Source organism: Benincasa hispida, chromosome 7, assembly GCF_009727055.1.
Source record: "Benincasa hispida cultivar B227 chromosome 7, ASM972705v1, whole genome shotgun sequence".
NCBI lineage: Eukaryota > Viridiplantae > Streptophyta > Magnoliopsida > Cucurbitales > Cucurbitaceae > Benincasa > Benincasa hispida.
In genome coordinates, this window is record NC_052355.1 from 28486083 (window position 1) to 28514009 (window position 27927).

Sequence of the window (27927 nt, forward strand, 5' to 3'; positions counted from 1 at the left end):
CCTAAAATTTATGACCCCCACAAATGAGAAGAGCACCTCTATTTATAGAACTCTCTAGTGGGCTTCTTGGGCTTGGGCTTGGGCTTGGTTGGTCCATGGACCTAGCCTTTGGGTTTAATTAGTTGGATTTAAGTGTATCTTGGCATTTGGACCCAATTAAACCCATTTTTTTTGGCTCAATTGGCCTTTGGCGAAATATAATATCAAATTATACCAAATTAATTTTATTCGATCCATTAGTCATGAAGAAATACATGGCATCATTGGAATTCTCCAATGTGGGTTTTCAACTTCAATTTGAGACACATGTCAATTTGTTATCATTTTCCTCTTTTCCTCTTTAATTTCATAGTAGAAGCATGGTTAGCATTCAGTTTGTTTATCCATGTTTCCGTTACTCTATATTTTAAGTTCAGTAAAATAAAATCAAGACACAACGCATTAAATTGCTTCTGCTTCGAGGAATTCAAATCCCTTCAAATTGCTAGTGATCGGATGGCAATAACGCGGGTTAGATATTACAGATGGACCTAAAATGGGCCACTCATCCCAAAAAAGTGATGAAATTCAGCCCAACCAACATGTTGTTTTCCCCTCTCTCTTGAGTAATTAGACGAAATAGCAAAATTTCAAATTTTGTTTGGATATGTGGCAAATTAAAAATTATTAAGAATTTTAGCAAATTAGGTGGGAATCACGTGGGTAGACCTTTTCATATTCTAAGTTTGCCCTTAATGGGTTTTGTAGATTAACTAATTAACATTTTTCCTTTCAGTACAATTTTTTATGGTTGATTCAATAAAAACCAAATAAAGAAAATCATAGACCCAAAATATTTTTCCTATTCTTTTCAAATTGATTTTTTATTATTACATTTGGTTTTATCTAACTTTCTCTTTTATTTGTTTTCATATTTTTTTTTCACGTTTTTCGTATATATCTTATTCGTTTATATTATATATATTATTATTATTTTATTGTTAAGTGTTTTCACATATAGTGTAATTTAATGTGAAGTTATGAGATTTTAACCATCATTTTTCGTGATTCCTGATTATAACATAATATTACATATTCTTGATTTTCCTCCACCATTATCGGTATGTTTTGGTAATTAACTAATATACTTTATACATACAATGCAATGGTAATATGAATCTATGAGATCTAACTACCCTGAAATTGTAAAACGAAAGTACGAGGTTTTATGTAACATCCTGACTTTTCAGAAATAGTTATTCATCAATTCAAGTTTAATTATGGATTTTATCTTTGTTAATCATTTTAAGAATAAGTTGTGGGTTGGGCAGACAAATAGTCATTATGGAGCCTAAAGTTGGTCACATGAAAGTGGTACTAGAGTTGGTCGTCGAAGTTTGTTGTCGGAGGTGGTTTTCAGAGCTCGGAGTTAGTTGTGCGAAGGTGGTTGNGTCGAAGTTTGTTGTCGGAGGTGGTTTTCAGAGCCTGAAGTTAGTGGTAGGAAGGTGGTATTGGAGTTGGTTTCTGGAATTTGTCGAAAGAGATGGTTGTCAAAGTCCAAAGTTGGTTGTCAGAGTTTCTCACTTAAAGGTAGTCATAAAAAGTAATTTTTGTCGGAGCTTGTAGTCGGAGGTAGTTGTTAGAGCCTATGAAGATGGTTGTTCGAGTTGATCATCTAATTTTATTATCAGAGGTGGTTGTCGAGGCCTAAAATTGATCGTCAAAGTTGGTCACGCGAAAGTGGTCATCGGAGATGGTTTTCGGAGCCCGAAATTGGTTATCGGAGTTGGTCATGGGAAGGTAGTCGTCGAAGCTGTCATCAAAGGTGGTTATCGGAGTCTTGAGTTGGTCATCGGGGTTGTCATCAGAGGTGGTTGTCGGAGCCCAGAGTTAGTCACTAGAGTTGTCATCGGAGGTGATTTTCGGAGCCCGGAGTTGGTTCCCAAAGTGTGATGGCAATAATCGTCGACAATGGCCGATGAGTGGAACCATTGAAGATATTGGAATAATGGAGAGCTAGGGTGAGTTAAGGTGAGTTCGTTTTACCAAATCAACTCCACCAACATTGAAAGTTAGTAAGCCAATATACCAATTCAACTCAACTCTTGTTGGTGCCATACATCCACTAAGTTTTAAGCTACAACGTCGTTTCAAGATTAAGCCTTCTCCTTTTACGTGTGAAGGAAACCAGCAGAGCTCTGTGCTTAAAAAATCAACCACACTTTCGATTGCCTGTCTATTGAACGACATTTTACCGCACCCCATCGACTGCCTCATGCCGCCATCTGTATCGAGACTGCCGTCGTCACGGAGGATAGCGCTAGTGTCATGGTCCATGGATCTTCCTCTCTCTTATTCACTCTTTCCTTTTCGTTTTCTCTCTCTCCTCGGATCTATTTTCTATTGTTGTTTACTAATCACCATCGAAATTACCATTGTGTGGTCGCCAGAGGAATCGACTAGTAGTACTTATATGAGTATTGGGGTTATTTTGTGAGTTTTTATTAAAGTTTTGGTTTTCTAGATTGGCTTGTATTGATTTAAGGATTGATTTGGAGTTTTGGCAAGTTAAAGTGTTCGACAATGTTTAATCAATAGTAACCTCTAAATACTTAAATATAATGTATTTTTGGTGGATTAGCTCTTTTTAATTTTGTTTATATTAAAGGGTAGTTTGGATATGTGCTAAATAATATTTTTATTTTTTTAAAAAAAACCGTCTGGCTATTTTTACAACATGTTAAACCTTTTTTTTAATAAATTCTCCTTCATCTTTTAATTTCGTAATCTTTTAAAATAAAAAGTATACATAGATTTCCAAATTTATTATTTATTATATAAGAATTTTTTAAAATATCATTAATCATATTATCTCACATCAATCAACTTTTGAAATATTTAATTTTATTTTGTCAACATCATTTTCGATTTTTCACTTTATTTTTAATTTATTAAGTATAGTTAATATTCATTTAATGCATAATATTTCAAATTAATATTTTCCTTCATTTTAGGAGATTTCGATTTTTCTTTTATATTCCGGACTTAAAATCGACCACCTCCTTATTAAGATCTTTAAATATGTATTGAAAAATGTAAATACACATCGCATATACCATGATTTATTTTTTGGTGTGTTTACAAATATATTAAAACAATCTAAGTATACATCACATATTTTGTTTAGTATATAAGACGATATATTGTACAAATTGTCTTGTTCATGCATTTATCAAATGTAACCTGGTTTATTTTTAGAAAATTCAAATATATAGTGTTGTATATATGACATATACCTTGTTTTCTCCCTTGAAACTTCTTATCAATTTTTGTTTTCATTTATGAGGGTAACAATTTTTGGATATTTAGAAAAATTTTCTTTTTTTATAGGTTTTGAAAATAAAATCGTTTTGGAAAATTCACAACCGCAAGAAACTACTCTTGCTTCTTTTGGTGTTAATATTATTATATATTAAAAAAAAAAAAACTTAATTGTAAGGAGAGCCGAAAAAGTAAACTTCTATGTAAAACAATAGCCTATTAACCTATTCATATAAAAAATAGAAAATTCTAAACAATTGTATAATTAGACATTGATGTGAGAAAGGAAATTAGACATGTTGATTTAGACTATTTGTGTAGAAAGTCCTTTCTTTATTTTCGAATATTAAGTATTAATCATGTAGCCAATCACAGAGATTTAAGGTGTGCATATACATGTTTTGGCAGCTTTTTAGGTACCTTTGTTATATCGCAATTATCTTCTAACTTTCAAACTTGAAACGCTCAACTCCAAGTCATTTTTATACATGTTTTAAGTGATTTAAGGTAGGTATACACGTGTTTTAGTTTGGAGTATGGCAAGAGAGCTTGATAAACGGTTGAAGTTCCTAACAATTTTGAAGCATGACAAGAGACCTTAAAAGAAGCTAAGTTAAAAAGAAGTTAGAGAAAAGATGAGATGATGATAAAAGTGGTAATTTTTTTTTTACAAAGATATTGTAATTAAAGCGTGAAATGAGAGAATCGAACCTCTAATCTCGAAATTGATAATATAAACAAAAATGTATGTTATAGATAACAAAATATATATTTTGAAAACTCGTCTCAAAATTATTTAGCCCCAATTTGTACTATTTTTGGGCATTTCCCCATAAGATACGACTCATACAAGCAGCCTCAATATTAGCTTCAAAAGCAAAGCACCTGACGCCTCCGTCTCCCGCCAATTTGGCATACTTGAAAACGCGAAACTTGAAATTGATGGTTTGAAATCTGTCGAGGTTAAACATTGGGATTGTTTCGTCTCTAGATTAATCTCCGATTATGGAAGTTGCTAATTCACCTGCTTCTTCTAACTTCTTTGCACATATCCTGCAAACAAGCGTTAGAATCAGAGACCCATTGGCTGGAAGGTCCGTCCACTCTCAAATAATTAAGAAAGGCCTTCATCTTGGTGTGTATTTGATGAATAATCTTATGACTTTCTATGCCAAAACTGGGTCACTCAGCTTTGCCCACCAAGTGTTCGATGAAATGCCCCTTAAGTCAACTTTCTCATGGAACACTTTGATCTCTGCGTATGCCAAACAGGGCAATTTTGATGCGTCGCGTCGCCTTCTGTATGAAATGCCTGATTTCGATCCTGTTTCTTGGACTGCAATCATCGTGGGTTACAATCAATTGGGTTTATTTGATAATGCGATTTGGATGTTTGCGAAGATGATATCTGAGAGAGTCCCGCCTTCTCAATTCACGGTCAGTAATGTTCTTTCTTCCTGCGCGGCAAATCAAGCTTTGGACGTTGGTAAGAAGATTCATTCATTTGTTGTTAAACTCGGACTCGGTAGCCATGCTTCTGTTGCGACTTCCGTACTGAATATGTACGCAAAATGCGGAGATCCGGTCATAGCGAAAGTTGTTTTTGATAGGATGACGCTGAAAAACATTTCAACTTGGAATGCTTTGATTTCATTGTACATGCAATCTGGGCAGATTGAGCTTGCTGCTTCACAATTTGAGAAAATGCCTGACCGAGATATAGTTTCTTGGAATTCGATGATTTCAGGGTATAGTCAGATAGGGTATGATCTTAAAGCACTGGATATATTCTCCAAGATGTTGAATGAATCTTCTTTAAAGCCAGATAAGTTCACCTTGGCAAGCGTTTTATCATCTTGTGCCAATCTTGAGAAGTTGAATATTGGGAAACAGATACATGCTTATATTCTAAGAACAGAAACTGAAACTTCTGGAGCAGTTGGCAATGCTTTAATATCAATGTATGCAAAGTCAGGTGGGGTAGAAATGGCTAGAATGATTATTGAGCATAACAGAACTTCAAATTTAAACATTATAGCGTTCACTTCCCTACTGGATGGATATACCAAGCTTGGAGATGTTAAACCAGCCAGAGAGATATTTAACAAATTAAAAGATCATGATGTGATAGCATGGACAGCCATGATTGTTGGTTATGTGCAAAACGGTTTATGGAACGATGCACTAGAGCTGTTTCGGTTGATGGTTAACGAAGGCCCTAAGCCAAATAGTTATACCCTGGCGGCCATGCTTAGTGTAAGTTCAAGTTTGGCTACTTTGGAGCATGGAAAACAAATCCATGCGAGTGCCATAAAAGCTGGAGAATCTTCAACAGCTTCTGTTACTAATGCCTTGATAGCCATGTATGCTAAATCAGGAAGCATCGATATAGCCAAAAGAACTTTTGATCTTACAAGTGCCAAGAAGGAAACTGTGTCCTGGACATCAATGATCATGGCTCTAGCGCAGCATGGCCTTGGAGAAGAAGCCATCAACCTGTTTGAGAGGATGCTCTCGGTTGGTATAAAACCTGACCATATCACTTATGTAGGAGTGCTCTCTGCTTGTACACACGTGGGATTAGTAGAACAAGGTCGAAATTACTATAATATGATGACTGAAGTCCATGAAATTGAACCCACCCTAAGCCATTATGCTTGTATGGTCGACCTTTATGGACGGGCTGGATTGCTTCAAGAAGCATACCAGTTCATAGAAAGCATGCCTATAGAACCAGATAATATAGCTTGGGGATCGCTACTAGCATCTTGTAAAGTTCATAAAAATGCGGATCTGGCAAAAGTTGCAGCGGAAAGACTGCTTCTTATTGATCCAGGAAACAGCGGGGCCTACTCGGCCCTTGCTAATGTGTATTCGGCATGCGGGAAATGGGAAAATGCTGCCAAAACTAGAAAGCTAATGAAGAATAGAGGAGTGAGGAAAGAGAAAGGACTTAGCTGGATTCATATTAAGAATAAAGTTCACGCATTTGGAGTTGAAGACGTTATACATCCACAGAAAGATGAAATCTACAAGTTGATGGCTAAAATGTGGGAGGAGATCAAAAAGATGGGTTTCATCCCAGACACTGAATCAGTACTTCATGACCTTGAAGAAGAGGTGAAGGAGCAGATTCTTAAACATCACAGTGAAAAACTTGCTGTAGCATTTGGGCTTTTAAGTACTCCAGAGAACACTGTACTGAGGATTATGAAAAACCTTAGAGTTTGTAATGACTGCCATTCTGCTATAAAGTTCATCTCCAAGCTTGTAGGAAGGGAAATCATTGTGAGAGATGCAACTCGGTTTCACCATTTTAAGGATGGCTCCTGTTCTTGCCGAGACTATTGGTAGGTGTAGGTAGAGATTTCATCCACAAAAGAATGCTACTTGATATGAGAAGGAAAAAAAAAAAACACACTCCAAGACCAAGCATGACAAAAGCAGGTATGTTCTTCCTCTATTGCTCTTTCAAAGTTTGATTTTATTTTAGAAATCTGCCTAAATCAACCTTACAAATTAGGGAGAAAAAATGGATGCATCCTATACTGTATCCATCGTTTTTCAGTCTATCTAGTTGTTCTACCATAGTCTACCATGTAGTAAACTTTTCTTTCTTCTTTTTACTTTGTTGTGTGGTTGGTGTGGGCTGTAAAAAGATGATGCAGCCAACAAGAACATTTCTTCTTTGTTCTTTTACATCACTCCCATCCTTGACTGCAGAATATGCAGAATATCCATTAGGTAGATACCTGTAGTGGTTCATACCCAAAAACATATTAAACAAACCAAATATCTTTGTGGATTATTGAACTTTGTCCTTTCTTTCAAAATTTGATCCTTTCATTTTATTTTATTTTATTATTTTCAAGGACTTGCATAGTGACCGAGTTAAAATACGAGTCCCCATCTTATCCCATACAATGTGTCTTGACCTCAACTTGTTGTAGGGCGCAAAACTTCCTAACACCAATTTGAGGAGAGTGCAAACCTACAATGAGCCTATTTGTGACATGAATCTTAGAGAGACTGTAAGTAAAACAAGTTGAATTGTAATATCATTTAGACTTTGTTTTAATTATTCTTTTTCAATTTTGTCAGTAACTATATCTATAATTTCTTCCAAGGAAAAAAAAAAAAAAAAAAAAAGAAGGAACTGTCCGTATTTCCAACCTTGACTTGATATCTACTTAATTTTATAGAACTGGAAGATGCAAGGCTTGTGGCAAATTTGCTGGGAGCAATTAGATGAACAAGTGTTAAAGGTGCATGATTCAAGGCATATCTCTATGCTTTCAAGTATGTAGTACGTATATATAGTGTCATTCTCTTTCACTACTCTCTTGCATAATTTAGGGATTGTTTTCCTGAACATTTCCTTTCTTGAGCTCGTTGGTTGCATTTATAGAGCTTACTAAAACATAAACTTACTTAGAACATTTGTATATTGATCCTTGGCCAAATGGTCCATACAGTAAGAGAGAACAAATAAAGTCTCTGACAAGCTTGAGGTGAATTTAAAAGGTTCCTGCTTCAAGAAAAAAAAATAAAATAAAAAATAAAAGGTTCAAATCTTAGGTCATACCATATATATAGATACTGATGTAGCCTAAATGCTAAAAGGAGAGAAATCTCCAAGAATCAAATCAAGAGTCTTTTTATTAATGAGAATATGACCTAATATAAGGAGGCTATCTCTATTTATAAAGAATTACAAGAGTCTCAAAAGGATAACTAAAAGAGATTAAAACTAAATTGGTAATTAGAATGTAATTAATCAAGGATCAACCAAAACTAACTTTATTTTACCAAAATATCTCTATCCTATTACATCATATTCTATCCCTCCCAAAAGAAACTCGTCCTCAAGTTTTAAAACGGAAATGAAAGTAAAAATAAAAAAAGTAAGCCACTAAAAAAGAAACACCTTTGAACAACCGATATCAATAACATCCAAATTTCTTGAGCTCAATTAATATGTGGAATATTTATCTTTTCCCTGCAATTCCAATTAATAGGTGGTATATTTATTTTTTCGCTGTAAATCCTTTGTAAGATCTCCAACAATAATCTTCCGGTTATATGAGCCTCATTTGGTAAAAATAAATCCTTTCACAATGTGAAACCCTTATCGAAAATTTGAAAATTGTTTTTTCCTTAGGCATGGGCAGAAAATCGAAGGTGCAAATTCTTTATGTAATTCTTTTGGTATGCTTTGGTGACACATGCGGGTCTGGTCGACTGGGTAATGGGTCAAATCTTTTGAATTGTTTCGTACAACAAATAGGTCAATCTCATCTTCTTCCTCACATGAGTCACCTTTGTCAACTTTCAATTCGACCTCTTGTATGTTGCCGTCTATTCCACTCAGAAACCCAATTTTTTTGAATTTCGAACATTTCATCTTCCACGTTGTTTCGTGGTCGACTGCAATTAGGGTTTCGAACCTTTTTGAAGTAGGACGCCCATGGGTATTGTTTTATTCTGCTTCTATCGTGCCTTTGCTTTCAACGTCCCCACTATCATTTTCATTAATCAATTGTTCCTCCTCGTCCGGTTCATGTTGTGCAATCTCTGAGTTAATCTCATTGATTTTTTTAGCCTTTTCGTCGACAATTTCTTCAATTTTTTTTTGTGCGGTTGGTCTTCATCTTTGCAATGAATTTCTTTTCCTTGTCTGATTTCACAGCTCCATTGGATGGATTCTTGATTTTCTTGCATTAATTATTTTTTAAGTTCTTGCAAATGTTCAGAAAGTTGCTCCACATTTTGAGTCATCTCTCCCAAAAACGTTGGATTTTCTTGTTCCCTTCTTCATTTCCTCCAATACTTCAGGATTGATGTACAAATTGAGTGTTATTGAATAAGTTTCTTCATCAAAATTGTTATGGGACCGATTCTTGAATTTTCTCGAACATTTCTAAACCTTTTTGGTCATTCTCCATAGCACGAATAGTAATTTATGTGCCAAAATGCATTAGATCTTCTATAAAATTCCATTCTTGGATAATTCTTCAAGTTTCTTCTCAATTTTCTTGAATTTAAAAGGTTCACCTAGTTAGGTGTGTGTTATTTGGCAACGAGCACAACTCAGAAGCTCCCTCTTGCGATCGGCATCACCAAGAGTTTCCCGGACTTCCACTGGCGATAGTCAGCTTGGCCCAGATCGCATATTCGGATACCAATTTGATGTAACCTAAATGCTAAAAGGAGAAAAATCTCTAAGAATCAAATCAAGAGTCTTTTTATTGATGAGAATATGACCTAATACAAGGAGGCTCTCTTTATTTATAGAGAATTACAAGAGTCCTAACAGGATAACTAAAAGAGATTAAAACTAAATTGGTAATTAAAATGTAATTAATCAAGAATTAACTAAGATTAACTTGATTTTACCAAAATATCCCTATCCTATTACAATATATTGCTGATAGATATGGTATACCAAAAACTATAGTGTCCGATAGAGATGTGAAATTTATGAGTTTTTTTTTTTAAATCCCTATGGAAAAAATTTGGAACGGGTTTACTCTACAGCACTACAAGTCATCCAAACAGATGGCTAGACTGAGATGACAAATAGAGCTCTAGGCAACTTGATTCATTGCTTAAGTGGTGACAAACCGAAACAGTGGGATCTTTCTTTGGTCCAAGCTGAATTCGCCTTCAACTGCATGGCAAATAGATCAACAGGAAAGTCTCCATTTGAGATAGTCTATACTTGTTTACCTAGAATCATATTAGATCTATCTAATCTACCTTCTAATGTTGATTTAAGTGGAGAAGCTTTCATGGCTCAAAGAATAAAGGACATTCATGAAGAGGTTCGTGCTCATCTAGAAAATGCAAATTCCCATAGAAAACCAAAATCATTTGCTATTGGAGATTTAGTAATGGTTCACTTGAAGAAATCTCGATTACCTACCGGGCTAAACTTCTAACAAGAAGATGGGACCATTCTGAATCCTAGAAAAATATGGAGAAAACGCCTACAAGTTAGATCTTCCTCCTGATCTCAAAATCAGCCATACATTCAACATTGCTAACATTTTTTAATACACCCTCCTGATGGATTTTTTTGTAATTTTATTTGGGGGGGGGGGGGGGGGGGGGGGAGGGTAGTTGATTCTCGTTTTAGTTGGTATTTCTTTGTTTTACTTCATTTACAGCCTTTTACAGCCGGTTAAATTAGTGTAAAACAGTACACTGCTTGTAAAACAGGGTACTTGTTCAGCAGGTCATCTTTTTGTATCCTTGACCAATACACTACTTGTTCAGCCGGTTCAGCAGTACACTGCTTGTAAAATAACTTGGCCAAACAAGGTAGTAATTTAGATTTCTGATTCTTTTTGTTGCGCTCTAATTTCTACAGGAAGTTTTGTTGCCGTCTCAATTATGATACTTTTTTTTCCTTAAAAAATTTATGATGTTTTTTTTTCACTAGTTTATCTAAATTGAATGTTTATTATTGCTGCAGATCGCTTTTCGCCATACTGATTGTGCTCAAATTTATTGTTGATTATTAATGTCTTGCAGTGGATGAGGATTACTAGTTGAAGCAATCATTAATATCTCCATGTGCAGGTTTTCTTGTTGTCTACTTTTGAAGCTTTTGCTCATTGTATACTGAGAATGGCTTGTGCCTATTTGGTTTTTATGGTTGCAGTTCTTTGTGATATTTGTTCAATGGAAGCTTTTTTGTTTGTTTGTTTGTTTAATGGGTGTCGATCAAAAGATCAAAAGGTTGAAATCAATCTCTAAAAGAAGTTGGGAGATCGAAAAGAATCTAAGGAATTATGAGCGGGACAAAGAACGCTTGCAGAATTTTTTTTTAATTACTTGCAAAAATCAACATGGAAGAAAATTACATTTAACGGAGTAGTTTTAGATTAAAATCGGCTTTCTTGACTTGCTCTATTTCATCTTTTCTTCCCTTGTTGACTTCCTTTATTTGCCTTTTTTTTTAGTTCATATTTAATCATCAAGGAGTTGAGATGAATTTGATGGTAAATATAGTTTTGTGTTTTGTGTTTTGTTTTTTTTTTTTTTTTTTCCCCTCTCAGTTGTCAAGGATAAAGACTAGTCAAACTGTTGGATGCGAAGACTAAAGAAATTAGAGGGGTTACTTTGCCCTTTTGTTTACTATAATGTAATTTGACAATCATAATGATCCAACTAAAAAAATATGATTTATTCCGTTCTAGGAATAAGGTAATGATCCTCCGGTATGGAGTTTTGTTTTGTTGTTACGACAGGTTGAGAGCAGTGCCCGTTCCTTTGTGTTTGAGGAAGTTGGTGCGACGAAATAGGTGCGGGTGAGGCATTCGACTTCCAGTGGCTTTGATACCGGACAGAAGAAAAAGACAGAATAATAACATTGAAATAGCTTACGGGGTATTTTTCCTAATTTATTCTTATTCCTCAATTTAAACTAACGATGGGAAAAGGCTAGATAGCTGCCTTGGGATTTGCTCGCCAGTGATCATGAAACCAGTGGTTTGAATCCCTCTACTCATATTGTTCTAAAAAAAACTTGATGTAAATGCACCTAAATACATTACGGGAGCGTTTGACCCCTCCAGTTGAGTTGGGTTTGGTGGATAAAAAAAACCCACCTACTGTTTGGTTCATCAATTATTAAAAAAGTTTATTATCTCGTTATTCGTGTTAATTCACATTTTTTACCTCATTATTCATGTTAACTCACATTTCTTATATTTACATTTTTTTAATAAAAAAAATGTAAAAGGAGAAAATCACGTTTAGTGGAAATATAGAGCGCACTCAAAATATGCGCACATTTTTCTTTCTCATCATCCCTAAAGTTAAAGAGAATCAGGAACAAGAGAGTGGAAGAAATATAGAAAACAGTAATATATTGAGAAAAGCAAGTCAGTGATTCCAATTGAGGGCCAAACCAAACCATATGTCTTCAATTTGAGTCTCTCTTTCATTCACTCTTAACTGACAGCAGAGTTTGTTGTTGGTTGGTGCTTATTGGGAGGCCAATTTCCAAGCTTCATCTCTCATTTTTACTTCCTCTATCATACCTCTTTTCTGCACAGTAAAAGGTGCTACTAAATACACAAATACGGTGCCACTGCCCTCTAGACTTGTATCTCTACTAATTTGTTTATGAACCCAACTTATGAATCAAACGAGCCTTAAGAGTCCTCCACTCGACCTTCTTATGTCACTCCCTGCAAGATTCACCTCAACATTTTTGGAACCACAAAATGGTCAACTTAAATCTGTTCTCTTTCCATTCATCGTTCTTTAGAACATTTATCTGTCGCTGAACAAAAACTCAGATACATTAAAGCTACACGAAACCACAACAATCTGTCTGTCAGTCAGGCCACGGTACTCCAACTACATCCTAGATAACTAACAGCACAACACCGAGCATGTGGTACTTTAGATAAACCTGATAATGTGCTTACACAATAAAAACATTCAATAACGATCAAATGATGATGGCCGCCCACCACGGCTAGGGCGATCGTAAGGAGCTGGTCTGTTTCTATAGCTTCTTCCCTCGTTGCGTGCTGGACCGCCACTTCCATACTTATCAACTCCACGAGGTCCACCATCTCTATAGTACCCCCTATCTTTGCCATAGCCATTTACAGGAAAACGATCAGAATCATTATTATACCTACTGCTTCCAAAGCGATCTCCACCAGGTGGGTACCTGCAGATTTATGTATAAAATCAGAACTGAGAGGATTGATTAATTATATGATACTGCAAGGAAATAATTGAGCAGTCATTGACAATCAGCAAAAGAACGATATTGGATCCCTATTCTGCCAATTTATCATTTCCCAGTGATAATTATTTCAAACACATAAATTTATATACAACCACAGAAAATATCGGTCAGTACCTTTCACTAACATAGCGATCGCGACTTCCATATTTGTTGTCCCTGCTGCTGCTATCAAAACGATCTCTATCTCCAAAGCGCCCACCACCTTCATAGCGATCATCCACATAACGATTATTATCTCCAGCAAAGCGATCCCCACGATCACTATCCCCAAGCCGAGCACGTGCAAGAAATGAGTCTCCTCCCCTTCCTCGGCCACCACCAACTGAAGGACAATCTCTAGCCCAGTGTCCAAGACGCCCACATTTGAAGCATTCATCTTGCCTCGCAGATCTATCTCCTCCCCCACCCCCACCCCCATAACTACCCCTGCCACCGGTTGAGTATCCTCCCCCCCTGTAACCATGGTCCATATCTTCTCCCATTTTAGGTTCAGCCTTGTTCACTGAAATGATTCGTTCTCCAAATTCCTGTCCATGCATCTCTCTGATAGCATCATCCATTCCCCGGCGATCTGAAAATGTAATAAAACCAAAGCCACGTGGGCGGCCTGTATTCTTTTCCAACATTATCTACAGGAATGCCAAAGAGCAAATCAGTTGAACAGCCAATAAAACTTAAACCAAGTGATTAAACCAGAGCTACTAAAGTACCATGCTAATAATGTATACCAAGTGAAAACTTGAAACCTACCACTACCAGCCATCAGCATAGTCTAACCCTACATTATAAAGTAAATTTGTCAAATGTAACAAAAAACAGCATCAAAGAAACAGGGATGAAGACCACCACAATTAAAGATAAATAAATAGCCCAGAATTCCCACCCCCTCAATGTTCAAAGATGACAGGCTTCAAGATGAACTCCACATCCCGACCACCAATATAAGGTGTTTTGTTTTGGTATTTAAGATCCCAGTTGACAACCCATAAAAGTTTGGAGTTAATGGACACGAAGTTAATCTAAGAGCGTGGCAAATTAAACCCAATTTTGGGCTTGAAGCTTGAACCCATAAATACAATTGTGACAATGTCAAGAGATATAAATTCAATACCAAACAGTTCCCATGATCTATAGGTTTCAAACTCCAACAACAGCTACAAAAAATAGAGGTTAAGACTCCACCAAATTATCATTCAGAAAACATGGCAACAAACCTACATTCCATTAGAGAATCAGAATAACAGAATAAGTTACGGGTACAAGCTGGTGATGAAGTTCAGCCTATCACATGCTGTATGCCCGATAAAAAGTAAAACATCAAAGAGAATTCGTTCTAAAGTAGTTGATAATAACAACATAAAAATGTTTTAAAATATATAACTAAACAGTCTGACAACTTACTTTTTTGTCCGTTTATGAAGAACTCATTGCAACATGTTACACAATTCCTTAACAAAACAAAAGAACCTGCACGTCTTTAGGTCTATCTTCTGAAGTGAGAGTATCTTAGACTATGGTCCCCTTTTATTCAAAAGAAATAATTCCATTAAAAAATGGCTACATGGCTTCTTCTGTACAGTCAGACATCCAAAAATGGCCCTCAAAGTCAATCTTAACTCAAAAAAAAAAACCCAGTACAAACACTTCATTGGATATGTGTATTACTCCAACTAAGGGATTAGCCTCAACAGAGCTGTCACATAATCATATTGGGATGTGATGTGAAGTAGATGGTGGAATAAATCTCAAGAAAGAAAGATGAATCCTTAAACAACATATCTTCCAGGATGAATGCTCTAGGAGACGTAGGCAAGCTTCGCCAGACAGTATAATTTCAAGCAATGGAGATGCCAACTTATTCTGAAATAGAGATCCCATCAGTTTGTGGACACAAGAGGCTGTACTAGAAAACTTGATGAGGACAAAACTGGCATGGCAACCATTCTTAACTAGGTACATATTCATATTCAACCCCCTCTTAAGTTTAAATAGAATCAATAATCGACGAATTCAAACTCTGTTAAGACAAAGACTGTCAATGAGTACAAAATGAGAAAACTAGCACATCGACACCACAAAAAAGGAAAACAAAACAGCAGCATTCTTGATCAATCTTGAGAAACAACTCCAAACAACAGGAAAAGGATGAAAACAAACGAATGAAAAACTACAGCTCCAAAATTTCTCATGTTGCCACAACCTAAATCCATTCCTCTATATAGGAACTGCAACACTGCACCTATAGGAACTCAAATTTAGCTTCAGATCCAATCACTCCCCTGCAGACTGCAGTACTATACCCAACAAATAGACATTAATAATGCTCGGTCATAACAGAAAACAGAGTCTAACATAGTAACATCAGAGGCCTTAAGAGCTCTGGAAGCTTTGGATAACAACAATATCCACATCAATGTCCACAGTCCTGTCCACGGCATAGTACTTAACAAGCTCACCAGAGAAGACAACAACTGATCAGAAAAGATCCTCAAACTGACATCTACGATCCAGCTGACATCATACGATGAGGAAAACATGTCAAACTAAAGACTACAAATGCAGTTTGGCCAATTCTTCAAAAAATGTCTGAGCTGCTAAGCCTGGCATCACTAGTCCAATTTCTAGCCACATAAGCTGCTAAACAAAAACCGGTGCAAATAACTTTCTGAGCATGCCTGGAAGAGTAGGGGACTCCGGCAACTTCATCCCAGAAAAATGAAATTCAAAGATGTAGTGTCCACTGAAAAGAATGAAATGGTTATTGATCTCCCAAAACTGTACCTTTGCATGCCATCATAAATCTTAGCCAAAAAAGATGCACCATTTTACGTATTCTTCATCTTAAATAAAACTGACAACTCTCAACACCAGTCAAACTAGCAAATGAGAAACCAGCAATCTCTCACTTCGATAATAATTAGTCGTGGACAGGAACACGGAGAAAGCATTACAAAGAAGCAGCCAGTAGTTCATACAACAAAATGTTCCATTCATGACATATGTCTTCTGAGAACTTTTTGGGATTAGATGACTTAGCAAACTCATTAGTTGAGTCAATATAGCAATCTAGCCAAACTTTTTGCCCCATACGTCATCTCGAATAACCACATAAACTTCATCATTAACTTTTAGACTTTTTGTCATACCATTGGTAAGTAGGGTAAGCCAAAGATGAGATGTTGGGTTTAATAATCATCCAAAGCAAGATAAAATTCTCCAAGAAAATACTAGAACGTTTATCAATCAAATCCTTAAACATTTTAGTGACTTCAGTGTCCTTATCAAAACATCAAGGAACAATAAAACAAGAAAGGTTTGCTCGAGCAGGCATCAACACATTGCTTGTTAATAGTTCCTCTGGTTTAAAACCATGAATGTCAAGTTCTTTTATCCCACAGAAACAATTAGTCGCTGAATTTGCAAATTAAAATCCTACCAAACCCCAATCAGCTAGAGCACAAGATTGAGTTTGCAGGCAACCATATCCCCAATATCCAGATGGTAACGTAGCACTTTTTCTTAACCAGCAGATCTAAATCAAATAATACTTAAGCACATACAAGCCTATGACCTTCAGCATCTTGGAACATTCAACTTTACATGGATACTGAAACCGCTTCCCAAAAAGTTCATTAACAGCATCCTCATTCACAAGGGGAAAAAGAAACATCATCAGAAAGAGAAGAGTTTGGAGAAAAATTAAAGTTGTAATAAAACAATGTTGAGAAAACAAAAAATTATGGCTTCGGATGGTAAAAGTTAATCTTGCAGTTCATCTGTGGTGTTTTGACATGCTATCATCAGAGGGAAAAGCTAATTAGAGGAAAAAGGGGTGTAAATTTAGAAATTGTATTCTTCATATGAAGATTCACACGAAATAACACCGATTATACAATTTCCTCTGTTTCCTTCTCGTATAAGAAATAACTTATTCCAATGTGTTCAGCTTACACGAAGTCCAATTGCTTCGGTTTTCAGCAATACAGATCAAACCATAAATCGACGAATATATATAAACAAGGGTAACCTGAGAATCGATAATTTTGCCGAATCGATTGAAGGCATTCTCAAGCTGACGCTCCGTGATGTCCCACGACAACCCTCCCACAAATATTCGGTACTCTTCTCTTCCAGCCATATCAATCTCCTAATTACAGACAGAAGAATCCTCCTGCACAGCAAAAACCAAGGTAAAATTTGAGAAATCGAAGCAAAATTCAAGACGAAAATCGGCGAGAACGAAAATCATCTAGTATGTTTCCTACCCTAAAGAACAATTGATACTGAGAATTTGGAGAAAATGACGAAAGTGGAGAAAGGGTAATACCTAGTTCGTGCGGTTAGAGTGAAATGCTCTGATAGAATTGAGTCTTCGTCTTGTTTCTTAAGATTCCTGAAGAACCCTAGAAAATATATTTGCAACTACACGCGATATTTATTTATTTTTCATTTTTAAATCAAAACCGTCATCTAAAGTACTAGTTTTGAAGTCGGTTGTTTTTGTTTATGTTTTTTTTTTTTCTAATTTAAAAAAGTTGAAGTATGTTTCAACTTTCAAGCATGTCTATAGTTCTCATTTTAAAAAAAAATTATGTCTATAGTAAATACATGTGTTAGAAAAACAATAGAAATCGACGTGATTCTTCCTATATACATAAATAAATAAAAGAAAATACTTTTTAAATAAATAAATTTTGAAAAATTATGTTTGTAGTTATCAATCACAGGGAAATTGTACTCATGTTGGTATTTGTCTTGCCTCTTCATTTACTAATGATATGATTTTTATTATATTAAAATAAATTATTAGTTATTACTAACCTAAAAGTAAAAATGGTCGATTTAATTAAATTTTTAAGTGAGTTTAGTACAATGATAATTTACATGAAGTCAAATTTTTATTTGAATCTCGATATCAATCTCGATCGAAAAGTATCGAGAAAAACTATTTCACCAAGTTCTCTAAAAGAGTGAGGGTGTTAGTTGTAAAAGATGACAACATGTAAGAGTTATTTCCGACAATTTCCCTAAAGTTCATTATAATTCATTGTCAATTAACTGTTTTTTTTTTTTTTTTTTTGCTTAAAATCTGAAATACAACAAAATAAAGAGGTATTATGCATTCAATCATATATATGAATTTCTACTTTGATAAAGAAATTTTAGTCCTAAATTATGAACACTTGCCTACAATAATTAATTGTTGTTTTGTTTTTATTATTATCATTTTCTGGTGGATTAAAAACAGTAATTTCGCAAGATCGCCGTTTGTTAAAAGCATATTGGGCCATAACTACACCTTAGTCAAGACTCAAATGGGGTCTTCAAGTTGCAACTTCCAAGTCTAACAATGGGTGTATACAGTTAGTTCAAATCCTTTATTTTTCCAAAATAAAAACCAAACCGTTTCAATTTGTAAAAAATCGACCAAAACCAAACCGAACCCATCGAGTAGCTAGGCTCTTTGTCGTACTCTCTATGCATTAACACATCAAAAACAGGTAGAGAAGAGCAGAGAAAACTAAGACATAAAAAGAAGAGAAAATGAAGTTTGTGAATAAGTTTATGGATTAGAGCTTAAACTGTCAAATCTTAAATGTAATAAAAACAACACCATCAAAGCTTTTTAAATCTTTCCATGATGCAACTCTCATTTACACCCTCTGCCTTAGTTTTACTTTTTACTCTACGCCAGACTGTACAGTTTTAAAGAGCTACTACTGTAAAATGACCTATCAAATTCCTTTTTAGTATTACCATCCCATCAGTATATTTCGGACACCCTCTTCGATCTTGTTCTGCTGCACCCATACGATGTCACCTTCGTCGAGCAAAATTCGATAAACTTCCCATTCCCGGCCCTGGATCATGTGCCTCCCTATCTCCACCTTAGAACACAAAATGGTTTTTCATTTAGTAGTTAGAACACAACATCAAGCCATGATTTGGCAATAATTAGATAATGAACTAGTACCGAGAATATGCTCATATTGAGATGTTTGAGTGCCAAAGTAATATCATGAAAAACGAGGGGGCGGCCACGGCCAGATAACTCCACCGGGTTGGCTACTAGAAGCTCAGTGTCAGGACCCCTGCTCACCACAGCAGCTCGAAGAGGGCGTGTGAGTTCCATTCTTAGACGGGAACATAGAGCATTTTGCTTGTACGGGTCAACTATCTTACTGCCATCTGATTGCATTGTGAATAACTCAATATCACATTTTCCTTTTGAGTTGATATGGAACCGTCCATAGGAAACCTAACCGTCAAATAATCAAACTTTCTTAAAACTCAAAAATGAGAGGCAGTAGTTAATAAATCTCATACAGGTCAATGAAACACATTGCAAAAAATATAGTGAGAAGCTGTACATCAAACGAGTGACGACTGTGATGCAGTGCTCGAACGTAGAGGGGAATGAAATTTACCTGAATATTGTAATCCTTCAAAGTTCTCATGATATCATACATAAGACCTTTGTGATCTCGACAAAGAAGTTGAACAACAGTGTGAGAACGGCTGATAGCATTGTCCACTCCAACGACAACCGAATTCGAGGGAGGATGTTTGTTAGGAGGTCCATTCGGCAACTCCAAACTGAACAATTCTTCAGAAATGGAGGAAGGTAGATATGGTGAGCGTTGTGAACATGCAGTAAATTCTGGGCCAGCCAACTCGATCTCACAACTCATTAGGACATCAGACAAAATCTTTTTTAAGTGGTGCATTGTCTCCTCCTGTCTCTTTCTCGTGTGAAGAAGTTCTCTGGTTGCAATAATTTTGACCCCAAAAAACACCAATCAGAATTGTTTGAAAAAATGGCACTACTAGGAAAAAAGACTGTCTAAACAAATGTACAAGATATAAGGACTACTTGGAAAAGCACAAACGCACTATATAGTTTAGGAATCAAGACAAACGGCACACCTGAGCACATTCCTTATTAAAGTCACACGGCCTAAAATATGGTGGCTTCTGTCAATGATTATGTTCTGAACGTTAAATTTGGTTAGATCATATCATTTAGAACATATCGTTTCACATTCAAACCATGATTTGGGTTTAATTCTTGTTAAGGTACGTTAGCATTTGATTAACATTTTATAGGTTATTATGTTATGTATCTATCAAGAAAGCATTGGACACCTAGTCGATTTTGCATTCTTTCTATTTTCCCTCTCCTAAATTCCCACAAGATTCAAGCAAGTCATTCAAGTTCCAGATTCTCAATCCAATATTCATACTTATACAAAGGATATTTTATGGCTTCAGCACAATGTAACACAATATCTTGAATGGCATACCTTGTATCGGTAATAAAGAAGAGGTCCATCATTTTTCCATCCGGCGCAGTGGAAACCTTCACCCTTCTTATTGTTAGTTCTAGCTCACAAAGGACCTCAGTCACATCTACAGGGGGAGAACATAATGAAACAGGTCAATTGGCATATATACTAATAAGCTTAACGTTGCATGATGCATCGACAACAACATGGGCAACGGTAGATCAAGATCTTTGAAGATCAGTATAAAAAATGATGAATCATGGGTCAAAGAACATCCCAATCATATATATGAAGAGAAATAAGCTTTCTCCTTGATAACAGGGTGCAAATGTCAGAACAATGACAATAATGACATATGAATTGAAGTTCATTAAAGCCAAAGGTAAATTGTAAACCAATTAAACGACTTCATTCTTACTAAAAGCAATAACTATTTAGAATAAACAGATTACACCCCTAAAACCTCAATGGTTTAACTAATTTTGAGAAGTTTCTTGAATTATCCAAATCACATAAGGCCCAACTGGTACAAACATTCATCTTTTCGATAAGGAATTTAGCAGATTAATCAAGAATTTTTAGCCAAAAACTAACATTGAGAATACATATTGCATGGAACGAAACCTATAATATAAGATCTAATAGTCTTTCGATTAGCATATATGCATCATCAACCAACTTCAATTCTAAAGTTTTCAGGAAATAATAATAATAATAATAATAATAATACCATGCAAAAGGCCCTTGGGATGAGAAGAACACCAAAATTTCAATAGAAAAACATCTGGAGGTTTCTGTATCTCCTTTTCTTGCTGGTAAAAGCGTATTCCTGAAGTGGAAAAATGGGAAGGGCAGACTTCCAACAACCTCTTCTTCAACAAAGGCCATCTGGTAGTAGGCTTCCCCACAACCCAAAAGACTATATAACACCATTTTCCATCCGTCGAGAAATCTGCTCCCAAAGAAAATATTACAGAACATGGTCAGGACCCAGAAGTAACAATAGGATCAACAGATCAAAGAGAAAAAAACCCACATCTCTACTTGAACAAGACTGATAATCATAAAAATAAGCTAGAACAACCCCTAATGAAAACTATGATCTAAGAACAATTAACCTATTTGCTATTAAAGGCGAAAATCCAAATTGGGTTATACCAAAATCACTACAAATCTCAGAAACCCACCAAATTTTTTTGTGAAAACTCCAAGAAAAACAGCACAATCATAGAAATCAGGATCTAGAAGTCTCGAGCAGAATGATGATAAAACAAAAGGAAGGAAGAGAAAGGAGTAGGTATTACCTCCTCTTGAAATACTCAAACCAAAAAGCAAAATGATTCTACACAAATCACATCCAAGGCCAGTCTTATCAGGGCAATTCACAGTGATAACATGAGGATCCCCTTGCTTTTCTCCAGAAGTAATAACCACAGAATCTTCATACAAAATGCCCATTTTCTCAACTTCTTCTCTTCCACTTCACTGCACTCTGGATTCAACCCTTTCCTTCTCCATTGGAATACAGTGAAAAAATCCAAGTGGGTGTTCTAGTTCTTGGATGAAATGCTCTATTGGAATGTCTACAGGAGCAAATGGATTGAAGATGGCGTCCAAAGAAAGTAAAATCTGGGGCAATACAGGAAGAAGATATCATCCGTCCCCTTTTTCTGTGCTTGTGCGCTTTTTCCCACTGGATTGTCTCCGTGGATTGGTGGTTTTATCCAATCCCAATTTCTCCTTTTCGTCTCAAATGGAAAAAAATTTCCCTTTTTGCTGCTACGTTTCTTCTCGTGGCTTTTCGTATTTGGGATTCGGCTATACGGACGGAGAGATTTTCGGGATTGTCCCTTTCCCCTTTTCTTTGCATACTCCGTCGTGGTACTCGTGTCGATTGATAAAATCCCTAAACCGGAACATTTCACATTTCATTAACTTGATTAACCCTAATGGGATTAAATCCCAAATGTAAATAGACGGTTTTTTATCGCATTTTAAAATCGTAAATTTTAACACATTTGCGATTATCGTTATCTCTAATGATCAAATAGTGATAAGGATACCAATAAATGTATCAAAATTTACAAACATTTTTATGTAAGAATAACAATAATGATAATGATAATATTAATAATATGTAATTTTCAAATGCAATTGAATTGAACACGTTTTACTCTAGACCCCACCTATCACTAGAATATGCAACACCTCTAAACACCAACAAACGTAAAAAATTAAAAATAAATAAATAAGTCTCACTTCCCAAATTACCTTTCATTTATTGTGATACACCTTAATCCATGTCTTTGTCTTTAAGATATATATATATATATAATTTATAAATTTTAATAAAAAAAATATACCTTAATACTAAAATGAAAATAAATATATCATTTTGCCTCAATTTTAGTCATCCAATTTTAATAGGTGTTAAATTTAATATATGTTATTTTACGAAACAAAATTTATATTATGTTTTAGTGTAACAAACGGAAGAGTAGATAATTAAATTTTCGACTTCAAGAAAAATAGATCATGTCAATTATCATTTATCACTAAACGTTCATTTTGGGCATAAAAAAGTCTTTATTGTTAGTTTAGAAAATCAATTAAAAGTGATTAGTGGGCGTTGTTATATCAGACGTATTTGACAATCATTTCGATTTTATTTGTTTTTTTTTTTTTTCCTTTTTGAGTTTGTATGTATTTTTTCATTACTTTTTACAAAAGTTTAATATTTTGTAAGAAAATATTTGGAACTTATAGTCAATTTTGAAAAATAAAAAACTTTTGTTTTATTTTCTAAATTTATTGGCAAAATAAGGCATCAAAATTAATAAATAGAAATATTTAATTTTCATAAACCAAATAGTATAAGACCGACTCACAAGTAATATTATGATATTTTTAATTCACATTTTGTCCACTGACAACTATCTACAAAACGATGGATGATTTAGGATATGTTTGGAATGTATTTTAAGTATTTAGTTTAAAAAAACAAGTCATTTTTCCAAGAAATTGAAGTGTTTGACAACCACTTAAAATAGCTTTTTAGAGTGTATTTTAATTATTTTTTTATTAAAATTATTTAAATAAAAATGAGTTTTTTAAAAAACATTTTTTTCTCAGGTCAATCTAATTGTATCCTTAATATATTTGACAATTTTTTTCTAGCAGGGATCACAATTTTTCTTTTCTTTTTTATGAAATTTAAACCACGTGAAGGTAGGCTTTTGAAAACTTTTTTTTTTTTTCCAAATTAATATAATGTTTAAACTAGTCCTCCTATGATTTTGGGGACCATAACTTAATTGATTGTATTCTATTGGTTATTATTGTTATTTTTTCATTTATCATATTTTAAGTGTTTATTGCAGTTGAAATTCTATAAAAAAAAGTATGTAAAATTGACTTTTTTTTTTTTTTTTTACTTTATAAAAAGGGTATGTGTGTTTGATTCATGAATTTAAAATTATATCTTTCTGGTCCTTAAATTTTTTAAGGATATATGAATTTAGTTTCTAAATTTTTATAATGTGTCTTTTTAATCTATGAAATTTTATAAATAAATAAATTTAAAAGTTCATTTGTTCTTTGACATGATTTTTTAATTATTTTAAGTAATTATATGTTGTTTAAAATTAAAAATAAATAAATCTAGAGGAAGAGATAATTTTTTTAAAAAATATATTTTTTAATTTAAAATAACATATAATTATTTAAAATAATCATAATATATAATTCGAGAGATCATTCAAATCTATTTTAAAATTATAGATATTAAAAAGTTACATTTTGAAAATTTGTGGACTGAATATATACTTAGACCGAAGACTAAAAAGCCAAATTTTTCGAAAGAAAATTACCATTTAATTTAAATCTCAAACTTATTGCAACGGTTTCTACGGTCCTTAAAAAATATAACTAAATTTGGCTTCTTTTTTTTTTCATGTATAATAAATAACATCAAATGTAACATAATTAAATGAATATGCATTAAACAGCCTTCTCACCTCGAAAAAAAAAAAAGAAAAAAAAAAGGCATTAAATAGCCTTCTTTGATATTTTGAAACTTGAAATTTCCACCTGTACACTATTCTTGTTGTTTTTATAATAAGTTTTCTGTTTCCACTTTCCACCGGTACTTATAAGGTTGTATTCTTACCAAATATATATATATATAAACCAAATTGTACATTAGATTGGTAAAAATTCCCAAGAAGTTAAGTCCCTGCCTTGAATCTCTGATTTAATCGGAGATGAAATCAAATCAGAAATTCTAATTGGATCCCCCTCTAGTCCGGGATGGGAGGGTATATCCGCCCCATCCCTTTTTATTTTTTTTAATATATATATTAATTAAAAATATACATTGATTACAAATATATATATAATGCATCCCCGAGATAGGGAATCCTTGCCCTGCTCAGATCCCGTTGTCAACCCTATTGTAGAGTTGATTACAATCGCATCTATTAACTATCAATTTAAACAATTATCTCCCAATACTTTTTAAACGGTTGCAATTAGTCGTTTTATTTAATTATATTTAATAATGAAGAATTCACACTCTTCTCCACTTTTTCCTCCTCTCCTTCTCTGTCAACATGATACTTAAGCAAAATATATGAATTTCCATGTTTTCCAATGTATGAAGGCCCCAATCAATTAGGGTTTTAAAGAAAATGTTTACCCTCATTTCAATCTTAGAACTCTCTCTCTAAAAACATTGATCTTCTTGTAAATAAAGATAAAGCCCCTGCAAGCAAAAAACAGAGCTCGAAAAGGTGTTCATCATTGCTACATGGTCACATACATTTCTTCTCTCCATGGATACAACCCAACGAGTAGTAGCTTTTTGATGCTTTGCACTGGTTTATGAGCTCCCCTCTGATGGAGGTTTCTTTGGAAAGAGAAAAAGCAAGGTCTTTCTGTCTTTTCTCCTCTTCTACTAAGTTAGATGATATAAAGAGATGGAAACTGAATCGTATCTCTTCTTTGTGTACGATCGAGTCACGCGGTTAAATAATGTAAGACAACCTTGTCATTTACCATATCGTACTAAGCGACAGAGCCTTGGATACTAAGCGATAGTGATATTGCTTACCTTATTGTCTACCTTGTCTTGCTAAGCGATGGAGCCTCGGATAGTAAGCGATAGTCTTATCGTCTACTTTGTCTTACTAAGCGATGGAGCCACGGAAGCTAAGCGATAGTAGTATCGTTTACCTTTATCGTACTAAACGATAGGATGCTAGTGCTACATAGAGCTGTCGTCTACCCTTTCGTTGTACACGATGGACTCTAGGCGATGAATGATGTTTTCAATCGTTTAGCTAATCGTTGTACACGATGAAGTCAAATTTACTAAGCGATAGACATAATAATATTGGTTTTGCCTTTTCATATTCTGTATTTCATTAAAAAGGGGACAACATGCTCGATTTATACACTGTTCCCTATTTTAGGGATTTAAAGAATTAAAAAATTATATACCAAACAACTAATAAAATGAGGACACATTGATCAATACATGAAGAATGAATATTTGTTTGTTATCACCAATCCTAATAGAAATTTTGGAGCATTAAATGGAATAATTCTTCATGACTCTCTATAGTGACATGGCAATCTTCAGCTGACGTGTCTTTTTGACTCTTTCTTGGTTGGTGATGTGGCATTTTGTCTGACATGTCATTCTATGATTTGGGAGTCACTTGAAGAGTGGAAATGAGTGAAATGTGGGATTGCAGAATCATTGTTCGCTTCTATTGTTAACGTTATTATGTTGTTTGGTTATGGTAAAAGTATTAGCTTTGAGCCCCATTCTGAGTCATTTTCATTGTTCCTCCAGTCAAGAAATGGTTTCTGCCCCACATGATCTTCCACTTTGATATTGGTAAAAGCCATTTATTCAATACAAGTAACCATTGAAGTTAATGGGAATTATAAACCCTATAGTTCAGGGGTGTTTATGCAATTTTCTCAAAAGAAATTGTGCTTGGTATTTAATTTATTTAATTCACAGCTTTATTATATTTTAACTTTATGAGAAAATTTTGGGTGCTTCCCTTGATGTACCTATGTTGATATATCCCAAGTATAGACCAATAAAATACTGTCACGTGACATTTTTTTAATTTTTTAAAAAATAACTTTTTATTCCTTTTTTGTGTGGTAAAGAATTGAGGAGCATATGAGTTAGGTGCAGTATAGACTATACATAATCATTGTTCAAACTTTTTTTTTTCTTAAAGAAACACATCATGTAATAGTTACATAGCCAAAAAGGTCCGCATCAACTTGACAAGACAACCAATGGGAATGTACCAAAAGAAAAAAGAACGTTAAAATGTAGTTGCATTCGATTTTTTTTTTTTTTTTTTGCCAATATTATGCATGAGATGTTCATGGTTCGGTTTGGTTCATTTGGGGTCAAATCGAATCGAATCATAAATTTAAAATTTGAATATATATGAGATTGAATTGAATTGTGTATATGTCATGAGGTCCGGTTCGGTTTTGAGGTTTGACAACACTGAGACGTTAGATATGAAATATGGCAATGACGTCTAGCCAAATGGGGGCTTTGAGAGTAAGAGAGAAGTTAAACAAAGATCTCACCAGTCATGACTGGACGGGAGTGAGAGAGACGAAAGGCAATAAGAGCGAAAGGGGGTGAATGTCAGATTGATAGACACAGAAGGACAAAAGTGAGAGAGACCTAGCGACAGCGAGGGTTGAAGGGATGATGTCGACTTGACAAGTGTATGGTGAGAGTGAGAGAGACCCAATGATAACGACGGATGATGGGATGGGCGCTAGCTTGACAGTCAGACGACGAGAGTGAGGGAGATGAGAGGAAGTCTCCACTCTTCTCTTCAAGTGACAATGAGGGTTGAGGGGGGTGGGCACCGACTTCACAGACTCACGTCGAGAATGAGAAGTGAGAAAGACGAGGGGAGGGGGGCACGGGCTAGGGTAAGAAAATTAAGAAGATAGAAGATTAAGAGCTACCTAAATTTATATTATACATTTTAAAAAAATTGATGTTGTTCGATTTGATTTCAGTTTAGTTTTCAATTTTAAAACCGAACTAAACATTCGGTTTTAGAATTACACTAAATCAAACCAAACCATATAATTCGATTTCGGCGAGTATTCAATTCGATTTTTACTATTTTAGGAAACACTCTTAATATCGTGTTTAAAAACCTTTTTTTTTAAAGTCAAGTGGCTAGAAACGTTAAAAGGAATGTGAAATTTTAATTAATGACTAGATTTAAAATAATCGTGTTTAAAGGTGATCAATAGTCTTTTTTTTATTATTATTATTATTAGATAAATGGTCATAGAGGATGACAAGTAATTTTAAATAATGGATCATTAAAGAAAATGAAACTCTTACAATGGATTCTCAACCTCTCAAAAATTGCTGGGAACAATTTTGAATTTTGGTAAAAGCGTAATAAAACCAAAAAGTTAATCTTAAAAATGAAATATAAAAACGAAAAAGCATGGAGGAAAAATCTAATTGCAATTTTATGAAGGGAGAATCCAAGG

At 34.5% G+C, this 27927-nt stretch overlaps 3 protein-coding genes across 31 annotated transcripts; 1 reads left to right on the top strand and 2 right to left on the bottom strand.

Annotated features, from left to right (window-relative positions):
- Positions 1 to 4087: 4087 nt before the first annotated feature.
- On the top strand, positions 4088 to 11971 carry LOC120081752 (pentatricopeptide repeat-containing protein At2g22070). Of its 26 annotated transcripts, none has more exons than XM_039036884.1 (6): positions 4088 to 6747; positions 7251 to 7331; positions 7503 to 7599; positions 10522 to 10623; positions 10778 to 10884; positions 11364 to 11971. In XM_039036884.1, the coding sequence occupies exon 1, from the start codon at positions 4306 to 4308 to the stop codon at positions 6652 to 6654; it is 2349 nt and encodes a 782-aa protein (XP_038892812.1). In that variant the 5' UTR covers positions 4088 to 4305; the 3' UTR covers positions 6655 to 6747; positions 7251 to 7331; positions 7503 to 7599; positions 10522 to 10623; positions 10778 to 10884; positions 11364 to 11971. The 26 variants fall into 26 exon arrangements, with proteins under 26 accessions (XP_038892812.1, XP_038892818.1, XP_038892806.1 ...); XM_039036890.1 differs by having other exon boundaries at positions 10837 to 10884; XM_039036878.1 differs by having other exon boundaries at positions 7503 to 7606; positions 10778 to 11971.
- Positions 11972 to 12161: 190 nt separating this feature from the next.
- LOC120081754 (glycine-rich RNA-binding protein RZ1C-like) lies at positions 12162 to 17561 on the bottom strand. 4 transcript variants are annotated; one of them, XM_039036902.1, is made up of 4 exons: positions 17403 to 17561; positions 17103 to 17246; positions 13190 to 13704; positions 12162 to 12994 (listed from the first exon to the last, which is right to left on the bottom strand). In XM_039036902.1, exons 2-4 carry the CDS (start codon positions 17211 to 17213, stop codon positions 12757 to 12759), a joined length of 864 nt encoding a protein of 287 aa, XP_038892830.1. In that variant the 5' UTR covers positions 17214 to 17246; positions 17403 to 17561; the 3' UTR covers positions 12162 to 12756. The 4 variants fall into 4 exon arrangements, with proteins under 4 accessions (XP_038892830.1, XP_038892833.1, XP_038892831.1 ...); XM_039036905.1 differs by lacking the exon at positions 17403 to 17561 and adding an exon at positions 13804 to 13853 and having other exon boundaries at positions 14477 to 17240; XM_039036903.1 differs by lacking the exon at positions 17403 to 17561 and adding an exon at positions 13786 to 13853 and having other exon boundaries at positions 14477 to 17240.
- A 1059-nt stretch (positions 17562 to 18620) lies between these two features.
- LOC120081753 (ACT domain-containing protein ACR10-like) lies at positions 18621 to 22094 on the bottom strand. Its single transcript, XM_039036900.1, has 6 exons — positions 21666 to 22094; positions 21092 to 21313; positions 20380 to 20485; positions 19504 to 19840; positions 19050 to 19334; positions 18621 to 18963 (listed from the first exon to the last, which is right to left on the bottom strand). Exons 1-6 carry the CDS (start codon positions 21817 to 21819, stop codon positions 18829 to 18831), a joined length of 1239 nt encoding a protein of 412 aa, XP_038892828.1. The 5' UTR covers positions 21820 to 22094; the 3' UTR covers positions 18621 to 18828.
- Positions 22095 to 27927: the final 5833 nt, after the last annotated feature.

What these genes read in the sequence shown, in the direction of transcription:
- LOC120081752 (XM_039036875.1), top strand. Translation starts at nt 4,306, where the DNA reads ATGGAAGTTGCTAATTCACCTGCTTCTTCTAACTTCTTTGCACATATC.
- LOC120081754 (XM_039036902.1), bottom strand. Translation starts at nt 17,213, where the DNA reads ATGGCTGGAAGAGAAGAGTACCGAATATTTGTGGGAGGGTTGTCGTGG. An exon ending in GCAAAATTATCGATTCTCAG is followed by an intron (nt 13,705 to 17,102) that starts GTTACCCTTGTT and finishes GCATTCCTGTAG; the next exon opens with ATAATGTTGGAAAAGAATAC. An exon ending in GATCGCTATGTTAGTGAAAG is followed by an intron (nt 12,995 to 13,189) that starts GTACTGACCGAT and finishes ATAAATCTGCAG; the next exon opens with GTACCCACCTGGTGGAGATC.
- LOC120081753 (XM_039036900.1), bottom strand. Translation starts at nt 21,819, where the DNA reads ATGGGCATTTTGTATGAAGATTCTGTGGTTATTACTTCTGGAGAAAAG. An exon ending in TTTGAGTATTTCAAGAGGAG is followed by an intron (nt 21,314 to 21,665) that starts GTAATACCTACT and finishes CTTTGGGAGCAG; the next exon opens with ATTTCTCGACGGATGGAAAA. An exon ending in TCCCAAGGGCCTTTTGCATG is followed by an intron (nt 20,486 to 21,091) that starts GTATTATTATTA and finishes CTCCCCCTGTAG; the next exon opens with ATGTGACTGAGGTCCTTTGT.